The sequence below is a fragment of the Onychostoma macrolepis genome, chromosome 04 (genome assembly GCF_012432095.1).
Source record: "Onychostoma macrolepis isolate SWU-2019 chromosome 04, ASM1243209v1, whole genome shotgun sequence".
Classification (NCBI taxonomy): Eukaryota; Metazoa; Chordata; class Actinopteri; order Cypriniformes; family Cyprinidae; genus Onychostoma; species Onychostoma macrolepis.
Window position 1 is genome coordinate 25,415,613 of NC_081158.1, and position 27,656 is coordinate 25,443,268.

Genomic DNA, 27,656 nt, shown 5'->3' on the forward strand with positions numbered 1-27,656 from the left:
TGGAATTGCACAAGGAGTGCAAATGATTTATTGAATGTTCAATGTCATCTGTTTCCCCTTACTAGATATGTCAGGTTCTGACTCCCACCACTATGCAGTGCATGGCCCCAGAGCTTCCCTACAGTCTAAGCAGGCAGAAGGAAGTGCCAGAGAGACCCGATGAGTTCGGCTTCATCCTGGACAATGTTCAGTCTGTGCTGGCCCTCAACAACACCAACTTCATCTACTACCCAAATCCAGTGTTTGAACCACTCAGTGTGTCTGGGGTCCAGGAGCTCAAGCCAGGGTCTCCCATCATACTCAAGGTAAATCAAGCATTTACATAAATTTCAGCATTGTTGGTTTTTCAGTTGTCCATTGCACTTACTACATTTTGTGAATATGATTTTCAGGGTAGAAACTTCCTCCCTCCAGCCCCGGGTGGCAACGGGAAGCTCAACTACACTGTTCTAATTGGAGACAAACCTTGCACATTAACTGTATCAGATACTCAACTGCTCTGCGAATCGCCCAATCTGACTGGACGACATAAGGTTCTGGTAAGTTGCTGAATACTGAGGCGCATATCCACTTTTCACAGTGAACTAATGCTTTGGGGACTTTGTGGTTATTGAACATTCTGAGAAGTTGACAGAGAAATAGAAAATACCTCCTCAATAAGACTTATTAGAGCTAAAAAAAACTAATAAAAACATTATGCTTCTCAGTGGGTATTTTAAGTGGCTGCCTGCTTCACTGCCTGCTTGTTGACAGTCGTGTGGAGTGAAAGTTCTGCAAACCTTTACAGCCATGAACTCACAAAAGGAACAGACACATTGTTAACTTCTGCTGTTGGGTCATTATGACACAATAACAACAAATAAAATTGATTTTCTCCATCTTTAGATGTATATTGATCTGATTTGAATGGTAGCTCAGGTTATTGAACAAGGTCTGCTAATTTTACCTACTACAAAGTATTGGATTCATTCAAATCTTCACAAAATGTGCTTCATTTTAGGCCCGTGTAGGTGGCATCGAGTTCTCTCCGGGTGTAGTCCACATCACCTCTGACAGCCCCCTCAGCAGCACCGCTGTCATCAGCATTGCTGGGGCAGGAGGCCTCCTCATCTTCTTCATCGTCATTGTCCTCATTGCCTACAAGCGCAAATCCCGTGAGAGTGACCTCACTCTCAAGCGCCTGCAGATGCAGATGGACAACCTGGAGTCCAGAGTAGCCTTGGAGTGCAAGGAGGGTAAGTAGTCGGGAAGTGGTTTGACTCAGTCAGAATTTGCACAATCCAGTATGATCAAAAATGATCAAAATACTTCATAAACTGCCTCTGCAACATTTGTAAGACATTTGCACAGATTTTACGAGAAGTATTTAGTGATCTCAGTTTGTTTGATCTTCGTGTTTTGCATCTTCCGCAGCATTTGCAGAGCTGCAGACGGATATTCACGAGCTGACCAGCGATCTGGACGGAGCTGGTATTCCATTCTTAGACTACCGCACATACACAATGCGAGTCCTGTTTCCTGGCATTGAGGAGCACCCTGTTCTTAGAGACCTGGAGGTAATCTAACAATTTTACTGATGCAAAAAATGTTTTGTGAAATAACAAATTTGCATCCAAAGGGCCCTTTACTGAGTTTCTGAGATGTACATGCATACATTTGCATATTCATGTATGCATGTAATTACTGCACATTGTACCTGTGTGAGGAACAGTCACAGTGATGGCTGCTAAGTATATGTTTTTTTTTTTCTTTCTGTTTTTTGGTTCTGAAGGACTAACAGCACAGTGGGGTTGTTGGGAATTAAAGCTGTCACTGCTGTTTGTGTTCACCCTCAGTAAACAAAAGGCAGCAGCTCTCATTATAATCTACATGCATGCTCTTTCTCTCTCTCGCTCATTTTTTTCTTAAAGTAATGAGCTGCTCTCTGATTCACAATCAGTCTTTCGTTAATAACAGTAATGACATGCGACTCAACTGTTTTTTTTTCCAGAGTGTGGGGAACAGAATTAAAATCTAACGCAGGGCACACCGAGCTACGGGTTATTTACGCCCTGCTATGACAGTGATGGACAGTTTTAATTGAATCACACACATTTCTTCAGCCAACGTATGAGCCATACCTTACTTGCTTATGCCAGCTGAGCTCTGGTTCTAATCAGCTATATCAATTAAGACTTAATTGGAATAAACGTCCCCTCTCTCTGGAAAAGTTTATTGTAAAATCACGGCTAATGACAGGAGCCGTCTCGAGATTTTGACAGGTGTTTAATTATTATTGATGAAGCAAATGACATCAAATGACATCTCTGTGTGGTTAAGTGTTTGTCATCAGGTATTCTAAGTGCACAATAAATGCATTTTAACTCAGTGAGCAGTTGTTATTACATGTAAGCTTTTCGTTTGTATCCTGGATTGTTTAGCTTTAGGTTTGCTTTTTTTATTTGTTTGATGTATTTGGTATTTGGGTGTTTCATTGGACACTAGCAGAGGATGCTGTAGGCCAAATGAGAGGGTTGGAAAAAGCTTTTCAGTCAAATAAGCCTAGCTGAAGTTTAAGGGAGCATTCTTAAATATGGTTGGCTCTGAAGGGAAGGCTACTTAAAGTCGACATGAAATAATGCAATAATTGGATGCATTTCTGATTTAAATGAGACTTTCAGTGAGAAAATGTAGAGCAGGACTTTAATTTATCAAACAATAACAATAATATTAAATAAATTCAACAATTTAAATAAAATATTCTATTTTTTCTTAACGTTGACTAATGAATTGTGCAAAATAAGAACTAGAATGTGTATTTATAAAGCAAATGGTGTCATAAATATGTTGATGCTGCATAAATATGCAGGTGAATTATCACATTCAGGTTGTGAATTGTCATCTGTTTGTAACCATTTTTTTCTGCAGGTGCCAGGTTACAGACAGGAACAGGTGGAGAAGGGCCTAAAACTGTTTGGACAGCTTATCAACAACAAGGTTTTCCTGCTGTCCTTCATCCGAACCCTAGAGTCTCAGAGAGGTTTCTCCATGCGAGACCGCGGCAACGTCGCCTCCTTGATCATGACCGTTTTGCAAAGTAAACTTGAGTATGCAACGGACGTGCTCAAACACCTGCTGTCTGACCTCATTGACAAGAACCTGGAAAGCAAGAACCATCCCAAACTCTTACTCAGAAGGTACTAGACACATTGCACATGAAGAGTCATCTTAAAAAATCTAGTCTTGCAGTCCAGTGGGTTTTACTGATTATAAATGCCCCTCAAGTGAGAGTAATCAACAGAGAACATGTTCTAAATTTTGGGATCATTTCAATCTGCCTGATTCTAATTATAGTCAACTTCATAAATGAGAGCAGATGACCTCTGCGAATTGTCTTTGATACGTGGACTCTAGTGCACTGAATGGGAGTAATTGCATTTGGGGACATCAAAATGCACACTTTCTCTCCCAAACATGTAATGCACTGACATGCTCATCACTGAATTGTAATTAGGATTAATTAGTTTGAGATCCAATTAACAGTGCACTAAAAACCTACTGAATATTGGGAGATATGTGAACCTCAATTCCCCATGCAATCAACTCCTTTGTATCTCTGTATTCTAAAAGCATAGAGGACAATATTATTACCAAATCATATTGGTTATTCATTAATTTAGCTCATTTGAACACTTCTAATGCTGTGTTCTAATGACACTTCTGATATTTTTGCTAACTGAAACTACTGGGATGAAAAAATAGTGTGCTTTCATAATGACATAAAATACAAATTAATGTATTGGTCAAAACGAGCTTGCTATAGCGATAGGCTGATCATGTGACAACTACAAGAGGAGCTCCTTGACTGATTCATAACTGATTCAACACCCTTGATGGCAGGCGTGATTAATTGAAACAAGCGAAGGGAAGATTAATTGCACAAAGAGCTGCCGTGCATATTAGCGGTGGGAAATAAAAGAGATTTTTCTTTGTTTCAGTCAGGCTTCTGTCAGACAACCCTATCACCTTTTTGTATGCACCTGAAACATCTGCACTTTGTGATGGATGTTTGCTACAATGTCTCATCGTGACCTAGCTTTCAACCTGTGGCTCTCAATAGGTTCTGCTTCAGGTTCCAGATTCAGCATTTTACAAAAATTCTGTATTGTATAAAAAATATAATTAAAATGAAACACTGAAATGTATTAAACCGTGAAGTGTGTAGATGAAAAGCACTGTTTTAGTCCATATATTTTAATGTATTAGACCCTCATGGGTATATAGAGCGATCTTCACCACATGAAACCTGTCTAACCTCCAGCACCTGCTTAGCAAAGGACGATACAGAGCACTGGGCCAGAACAGAGAAGCTTAAGCTGTTGTCTGAGAATAATTTTCTCATCCCTGTCTCTCTTTCACTGCATGATTTCTAAATCTGTGTTTAAAATGCAGAGAAGCAGGACATCTTTGGCAGAAGCCTCCAACCAGCTTTCGTTTCCCCATTTCCAAGAAAGCGCTTGCGACGGCCGCCCCATCTGTCCAGCCTCAACCTGAGTTCACAAGCACACACAGGCTAACTAACTAACGGGCGGCTTCTAGAACCATCTGTCGTATTTCTCCTTCTCCCTCGCTCCCTGCAGCCCACTCTCCTTGTCTATGAATAAAAATAACGTCTCAGATCATGTAGCCCATTTTCTTTATATGTATGGCATCAGTGAAGTCCACGTGGGTCTCCTTTTCCTGCATATGCTCGTACACATATTTTTACTCAGACATTTAGTGACCAACACGTTCTAACACACTTTCATACACATACACACACACACAGTCAGGCAGCGCTGAATAGAAGTCCTGTGATTATTCTCTGGGGATAATCCTTAGTGAAGGGGGACCATGGTTACGCAGCGGGACCCGACAGTGCGCAGAGCGGACAATCTTCTCCACGTGAGGCGGAGTGCGAAATTGAAATTATTCCTGGCTTCAAGCTGCGTTCTTTAACACATGTGCATTAAGGAGGGAGAGTTTGTTTCAACAGACGATTGATTGGTTAAGAAAATAAAGCCTATGATGCTGCAAGGTGAATAACGTCAGCCCATTAGCCAGGTGTGTGTCTGTTCCTGGTCAGCTTTTAGCTGAAGCATAGTTTCAATTTCATAGCAGGCTTAGACTAACTCTCAGTAAAACCTTTACTCAGTCAACGCCATGTGCATAGCAACATAGTTAAATCTATGAACATTTGCAGTGCAGTATCTGTCATAGGGTGACAGTTCTCATTTTTGCAGGGTGTCTGGAATTATAAACCACTCTCAGGTCCTCAAAGTTGGCAGAGCTGGCTGTTCACATCCATTTCCGGTGGCAGAAAGCAGCATCAAATGTAAATGGCCTTTGCTGGATGCGAGAGATGATGAGGAAGATATATGGAGCTCTTTCCTCTCCCTCTTTCTCTTGTTTATGGAATGTGCCTCTTTGCACATTTGGCGTGGAGGAATCCTCCAGCAGATTTAGCTTCGTTCCATTTTGAAATGGCTGTTTAATCAGGGGGAACTAAGCACCAGGTGCTGCCCACATCCCATTCCTCACCGCTGGATGGGCATCACTTTTTCTGCCTCCCTAAACCAAAGCCAAACAAGGGCTCGCTCTCTCTGTGCCAGTGATATGTGACATAAGGATTTGGGGGACAGTGATAGTTGGTTGCTCTTGGCGCTGTGGCAAAGTTATGGAGAGGTTGTGCCAGGATTGTCTGGCAACGAGGCTACTTATTCCCCCTCCGGTGAGCCGAGAGGTAACACAGGATATGGGTAAGTGAGTTTATGGGGTCTTGCCAACATTAATTACCATCAAACCAGCCGATAGCACAAGAAAGAGAAAGCTAAGGGGAATAACAGTACACCGAGGCAAGAAGGTGGCGAAAAGCTGTTTTCTTCTTTTATCTGTTTTTTTTTTTTTTATACTGCGGTCCATCTCAGTGTTTTCCCCAGCCTACTGTTTCTCTTGTAATTGGTCCAGGCATTGAGAACAGTCAGGAGTGAGGATGATTATAGGGCAGTGTTAGGATGGAGATGAAAGGAAAGATGAAACGTGACCCCGTTGACCCCTGGACCTGTCCTCCTTTGGCCCACTCAAGGCAGTGGCTACAAAACAAGGGGACACTAATCCTTTCCAGGTGTTGCGCCAGCTTAGCGGGCTCACGCAGACACGAATACGTGCACATGTACACACGGTACTGCGCAGTGGCAGGTCTCAATACGGCAGTGGGACAGTGGGAATGCAGGTGGCAGCTGGGATACAGGGCGGCATAGGAGGCGTAGACGCACACACACCACAATGCTGTAATCCTGAAATATTGATGCTCTGTGCCATGGCTCATTGCAGGGCGCCTTGGCAATTCACCAGCTCCCTGCGGCACACACAGGCTGGAGACACCGGATCCACGTATATTGAGTTTCACTTTGTTAATAGTTATTATGTATGTACATCTCTCATGCCGGATCAGAGCCTGTGGTCCAAGCGAAGGTGTTAGCCAATAATGATGTACTCTAACGCACCCCGGCCCTCCATTCAGCCACCCTTTATTGTAACCAGATCCATTTCGAGCTCAATGGCCGGACTGTGGGGGGGAGGAAATGAGTCCTGGGTCTTATTCCAGGCCAGAGCAGGTTCACTTGGCATCAATCCAGCCGGATCATATAAAGGCATTTAATTGGGTTTCTTGTATTAGGGTCTCGTGGATTATTGTGGCAATAAAGACAGCCTGCAGATTGGGGCTATAGATTCCAGAGCGCAATTCATGTTCCAGCAATTATGTTTGTTTAACAAAGTCCTATTCATTAGGAGACACCGTCCTTTGTGAAGTGAATTTTTCATGGTCGTGGTAATCGCATTTGTGCGTGACACGCACAGTGATAATCATGGCTTTGTGTTGCTTTTATTTATTTATTTACTCTGTTTATTTGTTTGTTTTTCAGAACGGAGTCTGTGGCTGAGAAAATGCTCACAAATTGGTTCACTTTTCTGCTATACAAATTCCTCAAGGTAAGTCCGTATTGTATGTGTGTGTGTTACCACATATTCAGGTCTGTGCAGCCTAAATGTAATAATAAGAATCAACCATTAAAATTGCTGAAGAATATTCAGATTAGTGGTTTGCCGATATGCAAAGAAAAGAGATCAGTCACCCTCAAGGTCATTTGGCACATGCACTGTTGAGCACAGAGGAATCAAGTGAAGTCCTGCAGGATCATTGGCAGAGATGCACTGCAGGTGTTTGACAGAGTGTGTGTGTGTGTGTGTGTGTGTGTCTTGTGTAAGAATATGTGTAGGTGTGTATGTACATATGTGAGTGTGCCTGCATGCACTTTTAATCAAAGAGGGTTTAAAGTTGGCCAAGTCTTGCTGACTTCAGCGTTTTTTTCCATTCCTATAATGAGACAGTCAGCTTAGCGGGTGCTGCTCAATTCTACATATAGCACTGTGACCGTCAGTACCACTGCGGTCCTCTCTAGTGCTTGTCATTAATCTCTTAATAAACACATCTGCGGCAATCAGAACATGGCATGTGCAGTTTCACAAGTGTACAGAAATTTCCTGAATTCTGGAATGTACAATGTTTTGTCCAGTCTGGTTTAACGGATTAGACCTGAGTGAATGAAGCCGAAACATCACTCGAGAGCTTCAGGATTCATTTAAGCTCAAATTGGACTCTACTGTAGGAGAAGGACTTTATTGTGACCTCATCCATGCAAAACCATAACATTATTATTGTAGTCACAGCACATTGATTTGAGTATTATTGAACAGTGCTTGACCAGCTGCCCAGACCACTAGTTGGTTTTACAGTCCATTTCTCATTTCAACAAGCATATTTTGCTCAAATTCGGCTAGAGACACTGCACTTCAGCTTAATTTATAGCTCAGGGATCTTCAAAAGGGGGGTTACCAATTGTTGTTGATCTTTGTGGGGTTTTTTTTGTTTTTGTTTTTTTGTAGTTTTTTCCAAAAATGGTTAGCAGATAATGTTTATCTAAATGTTTCATTGTCCCTGCCACATTAAAATGTATGTAGTAAAATTAAAACAATGTTCAAGTAAAATAAAAAGGATTTCTAATATTTTAATGGCTTTGTGATGTAAATGCACAGATGTGGCCATTAAGAATGCACATTTTTTCCCACGGCATGCCGCAATGTGTCAATTTTAAGCCAGGCTAAAAATGCAACATTTTTTACAATATTTAACAGTGGGTCCCAGCTCTGTTTGTCTGTCCACCAGGGATCGAGTTTAACTATTAATGAAATCCATATGTCTGAAATTGTTGCGTCAGTTGAAATTGACACACTAGTGCCACAACTGTAAAGCTCCTTTCAAAATGTCTATTACTGTTACTGAATGAGGGAATGACAGCCCACATTCTCTGTAGGTGGTTGGTGGGAAATTTAAGAGAGTGAAAGTGACAGTGTCTTTTTTTCCTCATGAAGGAGTGTGCCGGGGAGCCCCTCTTCTCTCTCTTCTGTGCCATAAAGCAACAAATGGAAAAAGGCCCATCGACTCTATCACCGGAGAAGCCCGCTACTCACTCAGTGAAGACAAGCTCATCAGACAGCAAATTGATTACAAGACTCTGGTAAGGCTCTGAACCACAGCGTGGATGAAGAAAGGAAACCGTTTTGGAAGGATAGAGAAGGAGAGGAGTAAACTAAAATAGGAAAGAAGAAAAAGACTAGGATAAATGGGCGAGAAGGAGGCTAAGGAGCGTGAAAGCATCCAGAAGCAGACAGGTGTGGAGGTAGAGAAAAGGGTAAGGTAATTTGTTTGGGTTGACGCAGCATGCAATGTCCACAGTCTTCACGCCTGACAGGGAACACGCAGGCTTGTTATGACCTTTGACCTGTCTGCTGTCTTGTGGTGATTGGCAGTGTTGTGTTTGGCTGACCACTGTGACAGGCATGAGCTAAGCCCGTGTTGTCAGGGCTGCACGTATGCCAGGACGGGCTGTTTACTGGGACTGCACATCAGGAGGGTAATCTGTATTCTGTGTGAGATTAAGAAAACGAAAGAGGAGGAATGTGGCGAATAGTGTCATCTCTTGGCATCCGACCCATTTCTTTGAACACCGCACTGATTTGATGACTGTAGGAGCCGTTTCAGCTTCATCATTCTGTCCTCACTTCCAAAACACTTAAACGGCTGCAGACTCAACCACAATACAAGCCACTACCAATAGCACATTCTCCCTTCCCTAGAAAGATATTGAGGACATTTTCCAGTCAATCATTTCTTACACAATAAGATATGAGTGGTTATGATATTATACTGCCCAATCAGCATCCACAACATTTTAGCACTGATTTGAAATTCTTTGTACTATTTTTAATTCTTCTTCTACACGTAGTTTCTGTAATAACAGGGTACCTAGATACGGATCTTAGATCTGGATTAAAGTTTGGTTTTGTTTTCAATGCGAAAGCTTTTCTGACAGTGTTTTTTAGTCCAAGGAAGGGCTTAGCACTGGCCTTTAATGTTTGGAGGTTATTCTGTGGGGAAACACGCTCTATCCCTTCTAAAGGTCTGACAAAGCCTTTTCTTACAGCCCACACACAGTGCATTTAATTGTATTGATTCTGGTTTTGGTCCTTCAGGAGAGTCCATTATACTACTGGACTGTAAGTAAATGAGCTCTTTTGCAGTGTGTGGGTATTTTATCATAACAGACGCCAACAAGGGCCTTCACAGCCTTTATATACTGTAAGGGAAACAGGTCAATTTAGCTCAAAGGGAATCATTTATGATTTTATAGGGAATTTGAACAGAATCACTGTCTACCGGCGATTCACTGAACGAGCCGTATAATATCAACTCTGCACTGGATATTAAAATCCAAAATATAGTGAAAACACTGTTAAATAGCACAGTAACAAGATCGGCAGTTTAAGACATTAACTTGTAAGCACAAAACACAAGATACTTCTCTTTCCAATATAAATAAGACTTTATTTATATTTCTAAGACATGTAAACTAATCTAACACATGAACACACTCATTCACACGTTAACACGTTGCAGAAAGAGAGAAAGTGAGGAAAGGATGAGTTTAAGAGAATGAAAATGTGAAAGGTCTATTGCATAGACCTGAACAAACATCAATCACTTATTTAACCCTCGAATTGGGTTTCTCAATGAGGCTAAAATTTATATTAAATGCACCAGTTCAGCCTGGAAGTTTGTACTTGCGTTGCCTTTGTGTCAAGGGATTCCCTTCTGTTGTGGCAGAAAGGGGGTTTCCCAAGGTTGCTGATTGCCTGGAAGTTCAATAGTCGTTGAAGTGATGTCTTGGGAAGCCAATGGTTGGGCGTTGGCTGAAGATGCAGAGTTGTGGCTGGTAGAAGTTTTGAGGCGGTCACAGACCAAGGCGTGGAGGCAAAACTTAAACTGAGAACACAAAACTCACAACGGAAAAGAAAAGAAACTAAAGTAAAAGAAAGAAAGGATGTAACGAGACTAGGTGGTTTTTCTTCTCATCATGGTGTTAGCAGCTGGTGTGCAGGCTGAAGCATGCTCAAAGAACGCAGAAAGTAATGACAAAAAGCATGGCTAAAAGCTAGAAGAGAGCTAAAAGCTAGAAGAGATGGAGTTTGATGGTGTCCTGAGTTTTTAAACTCGGCTTTTGGACACATCCCAAAATGGTGTGTTGACCAATTAGACATTGTCTTAGCTCAGGCTGTTGTTCTGTTTCTCCTCCCAATCCATAAATCAACATGTTATCTGGTCAGTCACGTGGTCCAAACTTTTTTGGAGAGTATAATTTTGGCCAATTTGGGAAGTCAATCTAAGGAAGCTCATGATTTCTATAACCATGGATTTACATGTCATGTTCATGCGGTGCATCTCTTTGACCATCAATCTCGCTTACTTGCCCCAAATTTGACAAACTCCTTTCTGAGTTGGGATTATCAATAAGTGTTCTTTATTATATATTATATAGGCTTGTATGTTAGGCTTGCTTCAGACTGGCTGGCTCTAGGGTTTCGTGGACAGATTTATGACGAACATCCTGTTTTCTTGGGCCTCTGTGGAATTTCGGCTCTTCATGTTTCGATGTTCTGATTAGGGCTGGGTATCGTTAAAAAATTTTCAATATCGATACCGATACCTTGAGTTCGATACCGGTTCCTGAACGATACTATTTTCGATACCAATTTTATGAAATCAGTTTTAACAAGATTACATTATCTCAAAAAGACTTTTTGAACTTATTTTTTCAGCTTGTTGACATTTATACAGACTCAAAGCCTCATCTCCTGAGCCACTGCACAAAGGAACAAAATATATCCAACACAATAAATCAGTGCAAATAATTTTAATAAAGTTCAAATAGTTTTCAGTTCACACATCTGTTAGGCTACATTTACACTAGTGCGTGTTCGTTTTAAAACGCATAGCTCAGACAGGATCATCATTTCTATTCATTTATTCTAGGTTGTTAAAGACTTCAAGAAATTGAAAATCTTTATCCACTTTCATAAGTGGGTGTTTTATTTTCTTTCACCATATGTTTTATTGTTATTAAATTCTGGTGTAGTGTGTCTAATTATTTGAATGCATAAACTTAGTTTATTCAAATTTATTCTTAAAATAGCCTTATGAAATGTTTTATTTTTCCTCAGAAATTCTGTGTTCTGGTTTTCAAATGAAGGCATAAAACATTAATTTCATATTGAAAATTGATATTGAAAATCAAAGTTTATTTATTTATTTTGGCAATCAAAGGGGGTTTACTATTGAAATTAAAAACATGGAAGAAATGTCGTGTGATCATTACTTAAAAAAATAAAGTTTTAATCATTTTAATAGTAGCCTTGTAGTAGCAGTATGTACATTCTGCTGAACAATAGTAATGTATTTCTGCCGCAGTGTCTTCCAAGTTAAACCGAACTTTTATTTTGACGAGTTGCCATGAATACCTTTATAGTTCTGTGTGTATATGATATGACGCTAGTTTTACGCGAATCAAACTGTAAAATGCTCATGAAGTGACTCTCAGAGGAGTTCTGGAGATGTTGTTCATGTGTTTATGTCCTCATTTAGTGAGACGGCAGATGCTGAAATCACCACGAGCGTCACGCGTGCTTCAGTCTGTGTGTAGTAAACAAAACCGCACAATAGAGAGCAGACTGCACCGTTCGCTTTCGAGTCGCTCTCGCGGATGTCAAACACTGATCAATCTGCGCCGCGTCGCTTCTAGTCGAACACACATAGTGCTGCAAGCTTATTGCCTCACTGACGTTGATGAGATTAACCCCTTAGGTATCGAAATTTGGTACCGAACGACAAGACGTTTTTCGATACTTGATGGTATCGAGGCAATTCGGTCGGTGCCTAAAAAGTATAGAACCCAGTCCTAGTTCTGATCGAATCTTAAATTGTCTTATTTGCTCTGATATCCTACAATACCAACTATGAGGTATGTAATTACGTCTGATGATGATGACAGTACCATTGGTGGCGTTAATGACGGCTATCATGGGAGACAGAGAATCTAACAGGAACTAAGATGAGGACATTTAGTGTGTTAATTGCATACTTTTGCAGGCTGAGGTGAGTGAGGTGACGGCTCCCTCAGGGTGGCCAATGTGCTTTTATGTTTGCGCCGTTACGCCTGCTGGCTACGTTCACCAAAGCGCTCCTTTACAGGTTTGACTAGACAACTGTCATCCATTAAAGTATGGTCTTGTAGGTGTTAAACATAGATCATAGATCAGTCACTATGGCCTCAGTAGATGTATACTGTACATGTTACAAGCTCTTTGTATAGCTTGGTTAAACCTTTTAAAAGAAATTTGTTCTCATGATTCTTCGGCTCACATACACAGATGCATTTTAGCGTTCTTTAAACTCTCAATACATTTCAAATCATGCAGAAAGATCATTTTACAGCCACATAAATATTCATGTGTCTGCCACACGTGTGCTAATTGGTGTAATTTTGTTCTGTGTTGTGTAGGTGGTGAACTGCTTGCATCCAGACAATGAGAAGAGCCCAGAGGTGCAGGTGAAGGTGCTGAACTGTGACACTATCAGCCAGGTGAAAGAGAAGATCTTGGACGCCATCTACAAGAACGTCCCCTACTCGCACAGACCAAAAGCCTCTGACATGGACCTAGGTATGACTAACATTATGCTAACATTAGATTCCTTTACCCTTTAAGATCAGTTTTCCTCATCAGCCCTTCATTTGCTCCTGGACAGGAGATTCAATGTGTGAATCAATGACATTGACTTTTGTGGAATGCTGGGTCAAATGAATGTGATTGGTGCTCATTATATCAATATCGGCCTATCTCAAAATCTGTTATTTCTCATTTGACAGACAGGGTCCTAGGGCATAATCGTGATAGAGGTTCCAATAATAAAGTCCATAAATTGCCCCTTATGGGATTCGAACCACTGACCGTGGGATTATTAGCCCAATTCTTTAAAAAACACTCCTCTAGCAAAGACAGTTGGCATACACTTTTTATCCAAAGAGACATGAGACAAAGCAGGGTCAATGCACCTATACTGTACCTAAGTGTACACAATCACATAATGCCCGCTGAGGATCCGTGTCTCCTCTGGAATTTGAACTTCAAACCTTTGGAACTACAATTATGTTGTACACACACCTTCCATCTCCAAATTGCACATTTTGTTATTTGCCAGACACTTTCTTATCTAAAGCCAAAAGCTTATAATACACTAATATCAAAGACGGTCCATCTTAAATACCCTTTTTCTGGGTTTAGTCTTGATCAGCAGTGATAGAACATATGAGTAAACATTGATTTCATCAATAACTTTTGTATTGCAAAGCAGGTTTTACATCCTCCAACCAAATTCCAACTTCCAACATTAAGATTCTTGCTTGAAGATTTTTTTTTATTTCAAAATTGAGAATTCTGTCATTAAAAGATGAAGATTTGAAAAATATCTGGGTTTTTTTTTTTTTCATACCTTCATACCAGTTCTTCGTACCTCGCTTAATAGATCTGAGATGATTTGAAAGATTCCAGATCTTATAATCTTGATAACTGATCTCTGGCTAATTTGGTTCTTCAAACGAATTTGTGGATTTGATTAAAATATCTGGATTAAGTTGTCTAAGATTACTGCGCATTCTCGTGTTCCTCAAAAAGGGCAGCTGTATCGATACTCGAAACCACGATCAGCAATGCAGCGATTGGCTGGCGGCAAGACAGCAACGTAATGACATCATATAATTAAAAAAGACACCTGATGAAAAACTTGACAAATTTCTGGACCTTTATAAGGAAATAGCCAAGTGAACAAAACTACATAAAAACTGTACATTTCATTTATCTATTATAAAATTTATTTTTATTTTATTTTTTTGCATGATTCCCAATTATTTATATTTGCAATTTCTAGTATTTGTACAGGCTTTACATTTTTATTTAATGTTGTAATTAGCAATTCATTTAATTTTATCTTTGAAGCAGATTTGTTACGTGACAGCATTAATTAAAGTTTCTTAAGGGTCAAGATGAAGTTATCTGCATCTCCTCTCCACTCCCATAATCGCTTTCACCGCTCAAATTAATGCACGACTCAGATTAACTGTATAGCATATGTGTCATGACTCCAATACAATTATAAAGTTATTATTTTATCATGAATAAATATATCAATGAGTAAAACTGGCTGTGTCTGTAGTATTATAGACTACACAACATTATTATGTTATTGTCAACATAATTTTTTAATTATTATTATTTTAAATTATTGTCCCTGGATCAGTAGGGTACTCTTCTAATAAAGTAGCGCTGGCTGGGACAGATTTTAAGTATTAATTCCTCTTAAAAAGATGCAATCTAATCCTGTTTACATTAAATAAACCTGCTCCCGAGCAGATTTAAGCTTACGGACCTGTTGCTATGATAGCAAGTCCAGGATGAGCTTTGAAGAACCAACCAATCCAAGATCAAGCAAAATCGTCAACAATCAAATCCAGCTAACTGAGTTAGCGACGTACGAAGAACAGGCCCCTGTATGACCCAAGTCATACAGATTTGGAACAACATGAGGGTAAATTAGAGATGACAGAATTCTAATTTTTAGGCAAACTATCTCTTAAAGAGCATAAAGTTCATTAGAGATGCCATAACTGTAAAGTTCATCAGTCCTGGTTTGTAGAGTTTGAAATGACAACGTACTCATTAAAACCACAGCACTTTAAGCCCTAAGCTATTCCCGCCTCCATGCATGTGTTGAACATGCATGCTGATAAACAAAAATCAGCTGTGACAGTATGTAAGTTTATTTATACACACTTAATTGACAGGTGGGAGCATCTCACAGGTACTGGGAAAAAATTGGTAGGCTGATCCGTGCAGATCTATTTTTCTACAAATTCCAAATGAGAATCTGATTGTTTATTCTGTACACTACTCCTTCCACACTATTTTGTTTATTTTTTTAGCATACTTCTCAAGTTGTAACCTAACTCTAGTCTATCCATAAGGGATTAGGACCATGATAAGTGAAGAAATAATTTTACCCTCTTTGACAGGCTCTCTTGTGTAAAATGCTTTTATGGGCCCCGGAGGGCGAGCGTGTTGTTTTATTATTGTTTTATTAGGGGGAAGAATTGGATGATGTCTGCGGTACTGTGTGTGAGTGTGTTGTAAGATAAAGCAACGGGCGTCCTTGGTTGAGAGGAGGCATCTCAGCATTCCGTAAACGGATCTCAGGGTCTCCTGAGCCTCAGCACACTCTCTGGCCCTGATCCGGGGGCCAGATAAAGATAATGGGTAATAGGAATGAGGTAGCCTCCATCTCCTCGATCCCTCTGAGACAGATTGGACCGGAGTGTTTCTGTCCCTTGCCTTTGTTTTTAATTCTCTCTGTCACAGTCCCCTGAGGGCAGGGATGGAGGGAGGGAAGATAGAGGGAAAGAATGAGAGAGTGATGCAGACAAATCAATGTACTTCAGCCCATCTCAGTCTCTATTTTAACAATCTCTTTGGCTTTATTCTCTATCTAGCTATATCCTGCTGCTGTTGCTTTCAGCCCTATTTTATTTTCATTTCTATTCTGTCCTTTTCGTTTCACTTTTAGTCTTTTATTAACTTTTAGTCACTTTTTTCTTTTTGTGTTTTTAGGTTTTCTCACATCTTTTTTTCTTTTCATTTGTTTTTTCTTCTAGTTTTCTTTTTCTTCAGCTTCTATTCTTCCCTCTGTTTACATTTCTGTTTGTGTTTCGAGTCGAGGCTCATTTGCATGTTTATAGACAGCACTGTAGTGAGATATAAAACAATGGTCGGGCCTCTCCTGGAGATTTGAAGTTATTCTCATCACCCAGAGACATGTTTCATCATCTTGCCTGTGATTGCTGTTTTGCTTTTCTGGTTGGGATCAGAGCGAAAGATAGCAGCAGGCGGCGTGAAGAGGCCTCACTCCTCTAGCGTTCCAATCATGCATTCATTTGCAGCGGAGGGGAGTTAAAAAAAAAAAAAGAATGAGAGAGACTTCTCTCTTGTTCCTGGCCATGTTATCCTCACATCACATTGCAAAGGGATATGTTTATTTCATTCAGCACTGATTCCCATCGCATCTCCGTTTCACGTTGCTGTTTTTGCTGAGGCTGCAGACAGCGGCTGGTGGGGAGGGTGGAGAATATCTTCGCATTTTGTTGTGCATCTCTGGTGAGCTCAGTAACTACAATAAGAGCAAGCTCAGCGGGAGGCTTAACGCGGTCGATCAGGGCCGTTTGGGCTCAGGATGCTCGACCCACTACAGATGAAAAAGGAAGTGGCTTTCAGCAGTGGCTGTAATCACGCCCATCGATCCACTGGCCACGAAGGCCCGGCTCTCTAACAAAGGGCAGAAGAGATTAATTTACCTTTCCTTTCCTTCCTCCCCTTCTCAAATGCCTCTTCATGTACCCTTATTTTCTCTCTCGTTTTTATTTACTTTTCCTGCTCTCTCTCAGTATAGACTTTGTCCCATGCCTCTTTTCTTCTATTGTTCCTTTTCGTTAGTTAAAAGTTTTTTAAAAAAGCAATTTTTTAGCTCCACTTTTTTAGCTTCAAAGCTGAAGAAAGAATAATTTTTAAGATTACTGTATACTATAAATAGCAGCACATTTATCATCACAATAGGTGTGTCTGCTTGAATGTGAAAGCTTAAAAGTGGCTTAATGCATTGAAAATATTGCTTAGACAAAAACGAAAGAAAAATAATTGCTGTGGTTTGCTAAAGTTTTCGTGTTTGGAATACTTTCTATGTCCAATTAATATTCAGAGACAACTATACAAGTTATTTCACTCTGTAAACAGTTAATATCTTTAATCAGAGATTAAAGGAAATTTAGGGATTTAATGTAAGATTCCGTGTTCATCTACATACATATTCTGTAAAGCTGCATTGAAACAATCTCTGTTGTAAAAAGTGATTAACAAATATATGTGAATGGAATTTAATTGGTTCTGCTGCACTTTCAAAATTACTTTGAGTATTAATCACTGGATGTTGTCATTGTATTCTTGTTGCAGAGTGGCGTCAAGGCAGAGTAGTACGAGTCATCCTTCAAGATGAAGATGTTACGACAAAGATTGAGGGTGACTGGAAAAGACTCAACATGTTGACTCACTACCAGGTAAGATCCCTTATGCAGTACAGTGTTAATTTCGTCAAACAAAGACGACGGCGAGAAAAATTCGTTAACAAACCTTTTTTCTGTGACTAAGACGAGACGTTGACGAGCTAAAACTAATATCCGATGATAAAAACTATGACGAAATTTATGCCACGTCTTCGTTATCAAGACGAGACGGGACTAGAATGTTATTTGAGGACCACCGGACATTCAAAATACATCCTATAGGCTAAGTTAACTGTCTTGTCTTTCAAAATGTGCGTCCCTGTCATTGGATTACAATCAGATGATATCTAGTCTCAGATAGTCTCAGCATATCTAGTCTCAGTATGGCAGCCGCAGTGGATGGGTAGGCTACCAAAACGCGAACTACACTCTCAGAAATAAAGGTACAAAAGCTGTCACTGGGGCGGTACCTTTTCAAAAGGTACACTTTTGTACCTATTAGGTTAAAATATGTACACTTTAAGTACTAATATGTACCTTTAAGGTGCCAAAATTGACCCTTTAGGTACAAACATGTACCTTTTGAAAAGGTACCACCCCAGTGACAGCTTTTGTACCTTTATTTCTGAGAGTGTAGCGATCTGAAGCAATGGCCTCAGCCCCAGAAGGGTTAGGGATAGAGTGACCAGACGATTAACTTAAAGTTAGTGAAGGCGGGATAGGCGGATTCGTGCTGATAGCGCTGCTCTCGCGCGCACACTCCACTTCTTCAGTTCTCATACAGCGCGCGATCAGTTCTCAGTGCTCAAATACACACACAGCAGTCCAAATGTCTATCGTGTAAAGTATCTCACGTAAAAACAGTCGGTTATGGCTTAAGTGAACGTAAACAGGTGGGTGAAAACTGAACGTGTGTCAGTATTACATGCATGCCTTCTGTCTTAAAGGGACAGCATTCCTTAATAAATACCTATCTGTGTCATCAATGTTAACCAACAAAAGATGTTAAATAAATGTATAAGTAAACCTACTGTATCTGAAAAATTAGTTTAATTAGTTAAATTTATTCCAGTTTTTCCAAATTCAATCCTTGATTCAGATTTCTCATAAGCTTAATTGATTTGGTCTAAAGAGAGAAGAATTAATGACGATTTTTGTTTGAAGACTACATAAAATAGCTACCAAAATAAATGCTGGTAACTGCAGTTTGACTAAAAGTAATTACTAAAAGTTGACAAAAATGCAATGACTTTTTGTCGACTAAAACTATGAAAAAGAAATGTGACTAAGACTATTAAGCATTTTCTTAAGGACTTAAGGTCATTGCACACTGAGTCCGAAATGTTTGCGTGCGTTTTCCCGTTTTTCCGTATTCCTCATCCTTTCATATCAAAATGCATGCTATGGATGCGAAAACGCAGAAAATCAAACCTGATCTGAATTTTATGACGGACGAAAGTTTCGGAGGCAGTGTGTAAACGTGATTGACACAACGTGAGGTCGTATTTATTTTTTAACGTGCGAAAATTTCAGACTCAGTGTGCAATGACCTTAAGACTAAATCAAAAATGCCTGCCAAAATTAACACTGATGCAGTATTCATGACAAGACACGTTTCCAGGTAAACTTATTCCTGTAACGAGGTGTTCAGTTTTAGATTTTTATACAGTCAGAGGTCCAAGACATGAATGCTTCAGAAGGGGTGCATTCTTTCTTCATCCCTACCATCTACTTCAAGGCTTCTTGTGAGAAAAATTGTTGAAAAGGTTGTTTGCTGTTTTAGACTGAAATCTTTTTCAGTTAGTGTATAGAAAGATATCTGCTGTCACAAAAGATTGTTTTGAGCCTTTGAAATCTATCTTAAATCAGAAAGAGGACGAGCATTGTACCTGCTGGTTTCTATTTAAAGCAGCATCTCCAGATGTCCCAGTACATTTAATCTGACAGCAGTGGGATGCAGGTGCAGGTGGATCTGTAGCTTGACACCCGGGTTAGATGATCTAGCTAATGACTTTTGATAAACAGCTCTCTGCGTGATGTGAGTTTTGGCGTGGGCTTTCAATAATAGCGCAGATTCTGACAGAGTAACTAATACTGGAACAAAGAGATTTGAATGCGAGATGAATGTCTTTTATGAAGCTCAGAAGTGTAATGCTCTATTTATGTTCATCTCAGATGAAACAAGGAACCTTTATGAGGTGATTAGCACAAAAAAGAATGAGCAGAGAAAAGATACTCTGTGATGGTAATTGCTTTTGGTTGGTGTGTCTTAGTGGATCTAGTTTAGGGAAACATACACTGTTAACATTCACTGTATCTCAGCCCTATCGGACACTTTTATGCCCCCGTTGACCTCTATAATAGGGTGCAGTCAAGGCACCTTCAGGTCATTTAGAAAACCTACTCTGACTGACAGATCTCCAACGTGGTGGACAGGGACCATCGAGTTTCAGGAGTCAGGTCTGGTAATGCTGTCTCAGCAGGGGACTAATAAAATCGGTCTATCTGCAATTATATAAACACTCAAAATGTGAGAACTGGGAGGGGCAGTTTAGGGTGGAGAGGAGACAGGCGGCGCTTCATTACGGTGTAAATAATTTCCTCCGTAAGCCGCCCTCCAAATGAGCTTTTTGAGAGAGAGGAGTCTGCACAGTACTTAAATTAAATGTCACGGGGCGGCACATGGGTGCAGGGCTGCAAGCGGCAGGATGGATTAGCTGTTGATTGGAATCGGAGATGAGATAATGAAGACAGAAGTTAATTCATTTTCAGTCGGGGAGGGCATGCTATCCTTGACAAAAAAGCTATCAGACACCCTAAGCCTGTTAGAGTTGCTGAAGAGGGGGAAGAGACCCTCCGTGCACCCCGTACCATCTTCCATTTCCTAATTTATATCCTTGCACCACATACGTGTTCATGACTGACATCCTTTCATTTCTAATAGCACCGAATTCCCTTGTTTAGTCTAGTATACAACATGAAAAGTCGTACAGTGTCACACTAAATCATTAAGGATCCTCTGTGCAAATGTATATCTCAAGTCATCTTTGATACTTTCCTCCAAATAGAGGTGCTACAAATGCATCTGGCTCTGAGATTAATTCTTTGATGTCTTCTTAGGAAGCTTCACATTGGGGTTGTATAAGCCCCATCTCGGATATCTGACATGTCTGAATGCTATCAGGAACACAGAGACTCTCTTAAAGCGTAAACTTGCCCGCAGAGGAAAGATAAAAGAGAAAATCTCTGCTGTTTTCTAAAAAGCCCCTTTTCAGGGAAATATAGCCCTTTTCTGAAGTCTCCATTCACACAGTCATTCATCTATACTGAGGTGTAAGAAATATCTGTTTGATTCTGTTGAAGTTTGGACAGCTGTCCTCATGGGCCGCGGCAGTAAACGAGGACGACTTCATGTCGAGTTTGTCCGGGGAGAAAAGAGGTTAAGGGTGTAAGAATAATGTCCTAATGGTCTGTGAAGCCCATATTCTCCCTCCTTCTGTGGTTTGGGTCCCAGTGCAGTTCTGAGCCCACATCATCTAGATCTACACAGTCACCTCAATTAACCCTGTAAGTGCCGCAGGCATCCAATGGCAAATTATGTGGATGGAGGGATGTGTGGTTGGGGAGTAGAGGCCCCCATGTGTTAATTGAATTTGGCTTGCTAAGGCTTACTGTGGTTAGCAGTTGCTGAGGCATATAGTTAAATAGCCCGACCATCCCACCGGAAGGGACTTATTGAAATGGAAGCAGATTATCCCATCCCATCCCGTCCCTCACTCATGCAGTTTGACATTTACCTAGATCGGAAATAAAAGATTTTTAAACCAATGACCCAACCACTCTATGCAACCATTAAGGTGCTGAAGACATCATTCTTGTTTTTTTAAAGAAATGTTGTGTATGATAATCTTTGTTTCTTTGTCCGCAGGTGTCTGATAATGCAGTGGTGGCTCTCGTACCAAAGCAGGTCACCGCATACAACTCTGTGAACAACTCCACTGTCTCCAGAACCTCTGCTAGCAAATATGGTTTGTGTTTGTCAACTCCTTTTCTAATTCTAAAATGCATCCATATATCTGAGAGAGAAAAAAAAAAGATACGGCACACTGTATAAAAAGTAATCAACTGACTAAAGTTTCTACAGTAGGGTAGGGTAACATTCCTCCTGAGCTGTACTAAGAACAGAAAAGGAGTTTAAAAAACAGTCTTGTCATCTCGCAGGGAGGTAAGAGATGTTAAATGTGTAGCGTCTCAGCCACTCACAAAAGAGAACAGGAACGAAGCTCAAACGGAATTACGTAGAGAGAGCCGAGATAGTCTGGCAGCATACAAAGGTAAAAGCAGGGAAAATGAGTCTCTTTGCACTTGACTTCCCTCCTGAGACTCTGAATCCATCCCTGTCATTCGCCCACCATCAGTCCCTCGTACGATTGGGTCTGATAAAGCGCAAGATCAAAGCTCAGGGCTGTCCGAGCACTCCCCCTACACATCAAATAGACCATTAAAATCATCTCATCTCCATATACTTTCCTGCACTCTAAATGAGCCTTAAAGAAGAGAGAGAGGGAGTGTGACTGATGGGAAAGATAGAAAGAAAATGCCATACATCACTTCACTCTTTCAGAATTAGCTTCAAACAACATTGAGGTCCTTCTAACAGGTTCAGCAAGAGACACGTTTTGAAACACCTGGAAAGACATTTTGCGAGACCTTTGTGAGGCTGCTTATTAATTAGATCTCTACCAAATATAGGCTACGTTCACACAGTCAGTGCTTATAATGAACAATTTGTGCTGCAGACAACTAGTTTGGTTCATACAGCATATATCACTCTCAAAATTTGGTCAAGTCTTGAATAGCTGCACCGAGATCAGCACCAGGGAAAGAAATGCAAATATACATGCTCAGTATCATTCCTTGTTTGTCATCCTCTCTGTTCTTCTTTTCCTGAAGGTGTTATTGTCTTTCTTTATCAGGATCCTCCTCATCTTCTCTCTCTCTGCTTCTTTCCCCTGGAGAGATTGATTTCTGTTGCATCTGCCACTGTGAACCGTTTTTTATCTTACCAAATCAGGCCTTTGCCAATCAATTTTTTTTCACACTGTGTAAACATTCATTGAGCTCTGTGTTTTTTTAAATGTCATGGCTGATCTCTCCCTATTGGCTGAAGCATGAATATTTCATCTGGCCTGACACCTGTTCGATTTTGTGTCCGCCAAAGTGAGCGAATGCGCACGTTCACCAGAGAGAAAGTGCGCAGGAGAGCAAGGGATGAAAAATTAAGCATCCATACGTTCTAAATGATTCATATCCAATCTCGAGTACTGCACAACAAAAGGCAATGTGTTTTGTACAGATAGGAACAGATTTGAACAGCTGCATGGGACATTTGTCAGCAAAGGAAGATTGAGGAGGAACCGCCATCTGATGGGTCTTTGTCTTTTTCACTCCAACAGAAAACATGATCAAGTACACGGGAAGTCCGGACAGCCTGCGTTCCCGCACACCAATGATCACACCTGACCTGGAGAGCGGCGTCAAAGTGTGGCATCTGGTGAAGAACCATGAGCATGGAGACCAGAAGGAGGGAGACCGTGGCAGCAAGATGGTCTCGGAGATCTACTTGACTAGACTGTTGGCCACCAAGGTAAGCTCTGCCACCATGTTTAATATTGCAGCCGCTAGACACATGCCAGAATGTATTGAACTGCCCAGAAAAGAGCTGAAGTTGTCAACAGATCTAATCCTTCCTGAAACATGTGAATCTTCTAGAATGAGATGAAATGGCAAGATTGTGGAGTCAGTGATTGTCGCAAGAGGCCACAGTGTCAATTGGTTCATGTTTATGCTGTTTATGTCTTTGTTTGAAGAAATGGGATAAAAGGTTTTGTTTGATTAACCAGGCATCGTTATTACTATAGATCACTGTTCAAATCCGTAACCCTTAGAGTTGTACTTTGGCACTCAAGTCATCCTGTACTATAAACCTCAAAGCATAGCAGTTTATTGATGACAGTTGTGCTATGACTTTTATAAACAACTGGACGATCCACAAAAGGAAGATTAACAAAGAAACCCCACAGTTGTGATTTAGTGTTTGGTTAAACCTGTTCCTGTTTTCTTAAAGGCTGTGAAACTGAAGCACTGGCACAGAAAAATGCTTTTTGCAGAACTGCATGTGTCTGTGATTCTGACCATCAAGAAACATTCCTGATGTAACCAAGCAGGAGTGTCACAAGACTTTTTTCGAACACACACACATGCACAAATGCCCTAGTGATTACCCTACTCCGCTTGCAGACTGTGTGTCACATTTTTAGATGGATTATTTCTGTGAAATAACCAGTTTATCGCAGACACCATCTCTCTTGGTGAAAAATGATTGGTGTGACAGCACAGTAATTGACTGTTTGGCTTTCACCCCTGCAATAAATACCAGTGATCTGCCTGGGGTGCTGACGCTTTCCGCATTCGGTCCATCAGTGTCTCTGAGGATGGGTGAGCTTTACCTTTTTCCATCTCCCTCCATCTCCCTCCATTATGCCAGGCTTTATTTAATCTTTCTTCCTCTACCATTCTGTCTTCTGCACTTTTCCCTCCTCTTTCTGTTTGCAATTACACAAATATTCTTTCCTCACCTGTCCGGAACGAGATCACTTGAAGTTTAATGCTTCTCCGACTGCCAGCCTGTGTCTGATAGCATGCTTTTAAGTGCGCTATAATGACCAGGTACATTTCAAACGGCTGCAAATAGCCACTTTGGTTTCTGGGCGACTAATGATGATGTCAGTCGTCACACAGGATGACACCTGTCAGAACCCTCGCAGCCATCCCTGTTGCCAGCCTCCTGCAGCTGTCGCTGCGTTGATACAGGGCGCGAGTGAGAAATATGTATTTTCATCTTCATAGGGAAAAGATAAGCTGTCAGGGATCTGGGACACAGTAGAATTATTGTCGTGATTGTCAGCTAACGGGATTTTTTTCTTCTTCCCCATCGACTCTTGCTGTCTGCTCAAACGGAAATAGGATTTTGTGTGCTGTGCCTTGTGCACACCTCATCCGGATGCGAAGCCGGTGCTGGCTGCGAGATACGGGCGGCGCTTTTTGATACTTTCCTCTCTCTCTCTCTCTCTCTCTCTCTTCCGTGCATCCTATCAGTTCTTTCATTACAAGTGGATTAGATTCTGTCGTCTTCTCTCCTTCTTAGACTCACCGCCATTAAATCAAATTAGGGTCAATGGTGCGGGGTGGACGTTAATCCATCCGCACAAAGCAGCTTAGGCAGAATCGCTTCCGTTACGTGATATTAAAGGTGAACTTCAAAGCAACACTTTCACTATCAAAGAGCTTGATTCAGGAACGCTGGTTTCGTTGGTGGGATTACTGACATGTGGCCCACAAATACTCATAAACACAGATAACTGTTCTGAAGAACACAGCAGCTCATGTCATTGCTAAATATCAGGTCCATGCAGGGTCTTCATATATGACCTGCCTCTGTAATGCTGACATCTGATATAAGTGAATGGGATGGGACGGATGAAAATTAACCCTGTTCTCCACTGATTTGTGGTTCCTCAGGGCACGCTACAGAAGTTTGTGGATGACCTGTTTGAGACCATCTTCAGCACAGCACACAGAGGAAGTGCCCTTCCTCTCGCGATCAAGTACATGTTTGACTTCCTGGATGAGCAGGCCGACAAGCACAACATTCACGACCCGCACGTCAGACACACATGGAAGAGCAACTGGTAAGAGGCCTCATAGTATTATATCATTTTGAATTAATATATATATATATATATATATACATACACTGTGTGCAGAATTATTAGGCAAGTTGATATTCTGGTCATATTTTTTTTCCAAGAACATTTTACCAATTCCAAACCACATCAATCTTAGTAACTACTATGAATTTTGTATTTAATCATTTATAAGTGATATATAATTGCCCATGAAGGCTGAAAGTTAAAAACTCCTTATTTCAGGTGTGCAGAATTATTAGGCAGGTTTTCTTTTACAGATAAAATGAGCCAAAAATGAGATTGAACTCAAGAATAAAAGTAAAACAATTATTTAATGCCCATGAGAAGGATGCAATACTAATGCAATAATAGAATTAGCAAAGTTAAGGCATGACCACTGGGCAGCGAAATGCTCATTGGGTCTGCAAGGTCAGAAAAAACAGGTGGAGAAGAAGAGACACCTTAACTGCAAAAGAATTAGGAATTAGGTGTGAAACCATCAGGAAGCATTTAGTCTCCAGAACCATCATTTTCCAGAACTGCAACCTTCCTGGAGTCTCCAGAATTACAAGGTGTCAGGTTCTCAGAGACTTTGCTTGGGTAAAAAATTCTTTAAAATGGCCCTCACTTAATAAGAATAACATGCTGAAGTGTTGTGAAATACATGAAGACTGATTTTGTATAGGATTTATGGACAGATAAGTTGAGAGTGACTCTTGAAGGACCAGCATCACATCCTCTTGTGCCACAGTTTGAAAAATGTATCTTCCAGAATCTGGCAGTAAGTTTTAGGAGCTCATTTTTAATCAATCCTGCAAGACAGACTTTTCAGGATAGGAGATGAACTAAAATGAGCTCCCAAAACTTACTGCCAGATTCTGGAAGATAAATTCTTCAAACAGTGGTACAAGAGGATGTGATGCTGGTATGACCAGAAAAAATTTGAAAATAAAATGACCAGAATATCAACTTGCCTAATAATTCTGCGCACAGTGTGTGTGTGTATATATATATATATATATATATATATATATATATATATATATATATATATATATATATATATATATATATATATATATATATATATATATATATATATATATATATAGATATATATATATATATATGAAAAATAGGTCCATATATAATACAACCTAAATTAAAACAAAACAGAAATGGAAAACTATAGTAACAGACCCATAAAAGCAGATACATTGACACTGCCACTAATGTAGCTGTAACCATGGACATCACCATGGAAATGAGTATGAGAGGAATTAATAACGCTCATTTCCAAATTAATTTCACCCAACCAATTTAGAGGCACATCCCCATGGTGGAAGGGGGTTGTGGGGGTTAAATAAACAACTAGCAGATCGAGTGAGAAAGGAAGAGGGGGTGGAGTGGATGAGAGGGGAAAGGAAAGCTTGGCATTACATTTAATGAGTGGTAATCTATCATTAGCCTCTGCCAACGTCCCATCACGCACCACCCCAAAGGGCTATGGGGGATGAAGCGATGATATTGATGTGAGGGCACAGCAGGGGGGCAGTGGGTACAGTCCCTATTTGCTCTGTTTTATAGACCTAATTTCTCCCCGTCTCCCCCCGCAGTGTGTTTTGGGGCCATTTGAGAGCGTTAAGTGTTTTTGGAGAGCACAGAGGGTCACTCTTGCATTGCACATTAATGGAATCGTTCTCGCAAAGAGTGGAACGTTAAATAGCGATTTATCATCTCACACTCATCGCCGGGCATTACAGCCTGATGCCACTGCGGCGTCTGTGATATTTTTTAATGTGCGTGAGAGGGTCTTCTACAGGACTAATGCACAGCTACCCAGCTTTTTGCTGACAACTAATGTCTCTCACAGAGAATGAAATAGCTCCATTTTCAGATATTGTGCACAAAACAACAGGCTCAGCTTTATTGGTACGGCTAGATGTGCTTCTGCCACCACACAGGCCGTTAATTGGACCAGAGCCGTGGGTGGGGCATATTTGCTGTCTGTAGAGGATTTTAACACTCTAAAGCTAAATGCTTTTGGCCATGAAAGCACAGGCATAATCACTATTTTGTTTACAGCCTGTTAGTGTTTGCTCTTTACCAATTATTATTGTTCTTAATGGGGAAGTGAAATTATTTGTGCAGGGTGCAGTGAGGGGTTTCTCGTTTTGATTGATTTTGCAAATGAGAGACTTCCAGACAATCCAGATGGCAACTTAAGATGTCCAAGTCTCTTCCTTATCCTCTTATTTGAGTGTGTCCTACACAGACAAACACTTCTTTAATATTAGTGGCGAGAATAACAGTCTAGACCGGCCAAATCAAGTAT

The 27,656-nt window shown here is 40.6% G+C and overlaps 1 protein-coding gene across 1 annotated transcript in view; it reads left to right on the forward strand.

Moving 5' to 3' along the window:
- The window catches only part of plxna4 (plexin A4), a 220,393-nt gene that overhangs the window by 181,953 nt on the left and 10,784 nt on the right, over positions 1 to 27,656 (forward strand). The window contains 13 exon segments of the mRNA XM_058773276.1: positions 66 to 305; positions 393 to 539; positions 1,001 to 1,235; positions 1,414 to 1,556; positions 2,908 to 3,176; positions 6,945 to 7,011; positions 8,452 to 8,515; positions 8,518 to 8,597; positions 12,975 to 13,134; positions 17,524 to 17,627; positions 21,502 to 21,601; positions 23,030 to 23,220; positions 25,155 to 25,324. Of these exon segments, the coding sequence (XP_058629259.1) occupies positions 66 to 305; positions 393 to 539; positions 1,001 to 1,235; positions 1,414 to 1,556; positions 2,908 to 3,176; positions 6,945 to 7,011; positions 8,452 to 8,515; positions 8,518 to 8,597; positions 12,975 to 13,134; positions 17,524 to 17,627; positions 21,502 to 21,601; positions 23,030 to 23,220; positions 25,155 to 25,324 (1,970 nt within the window).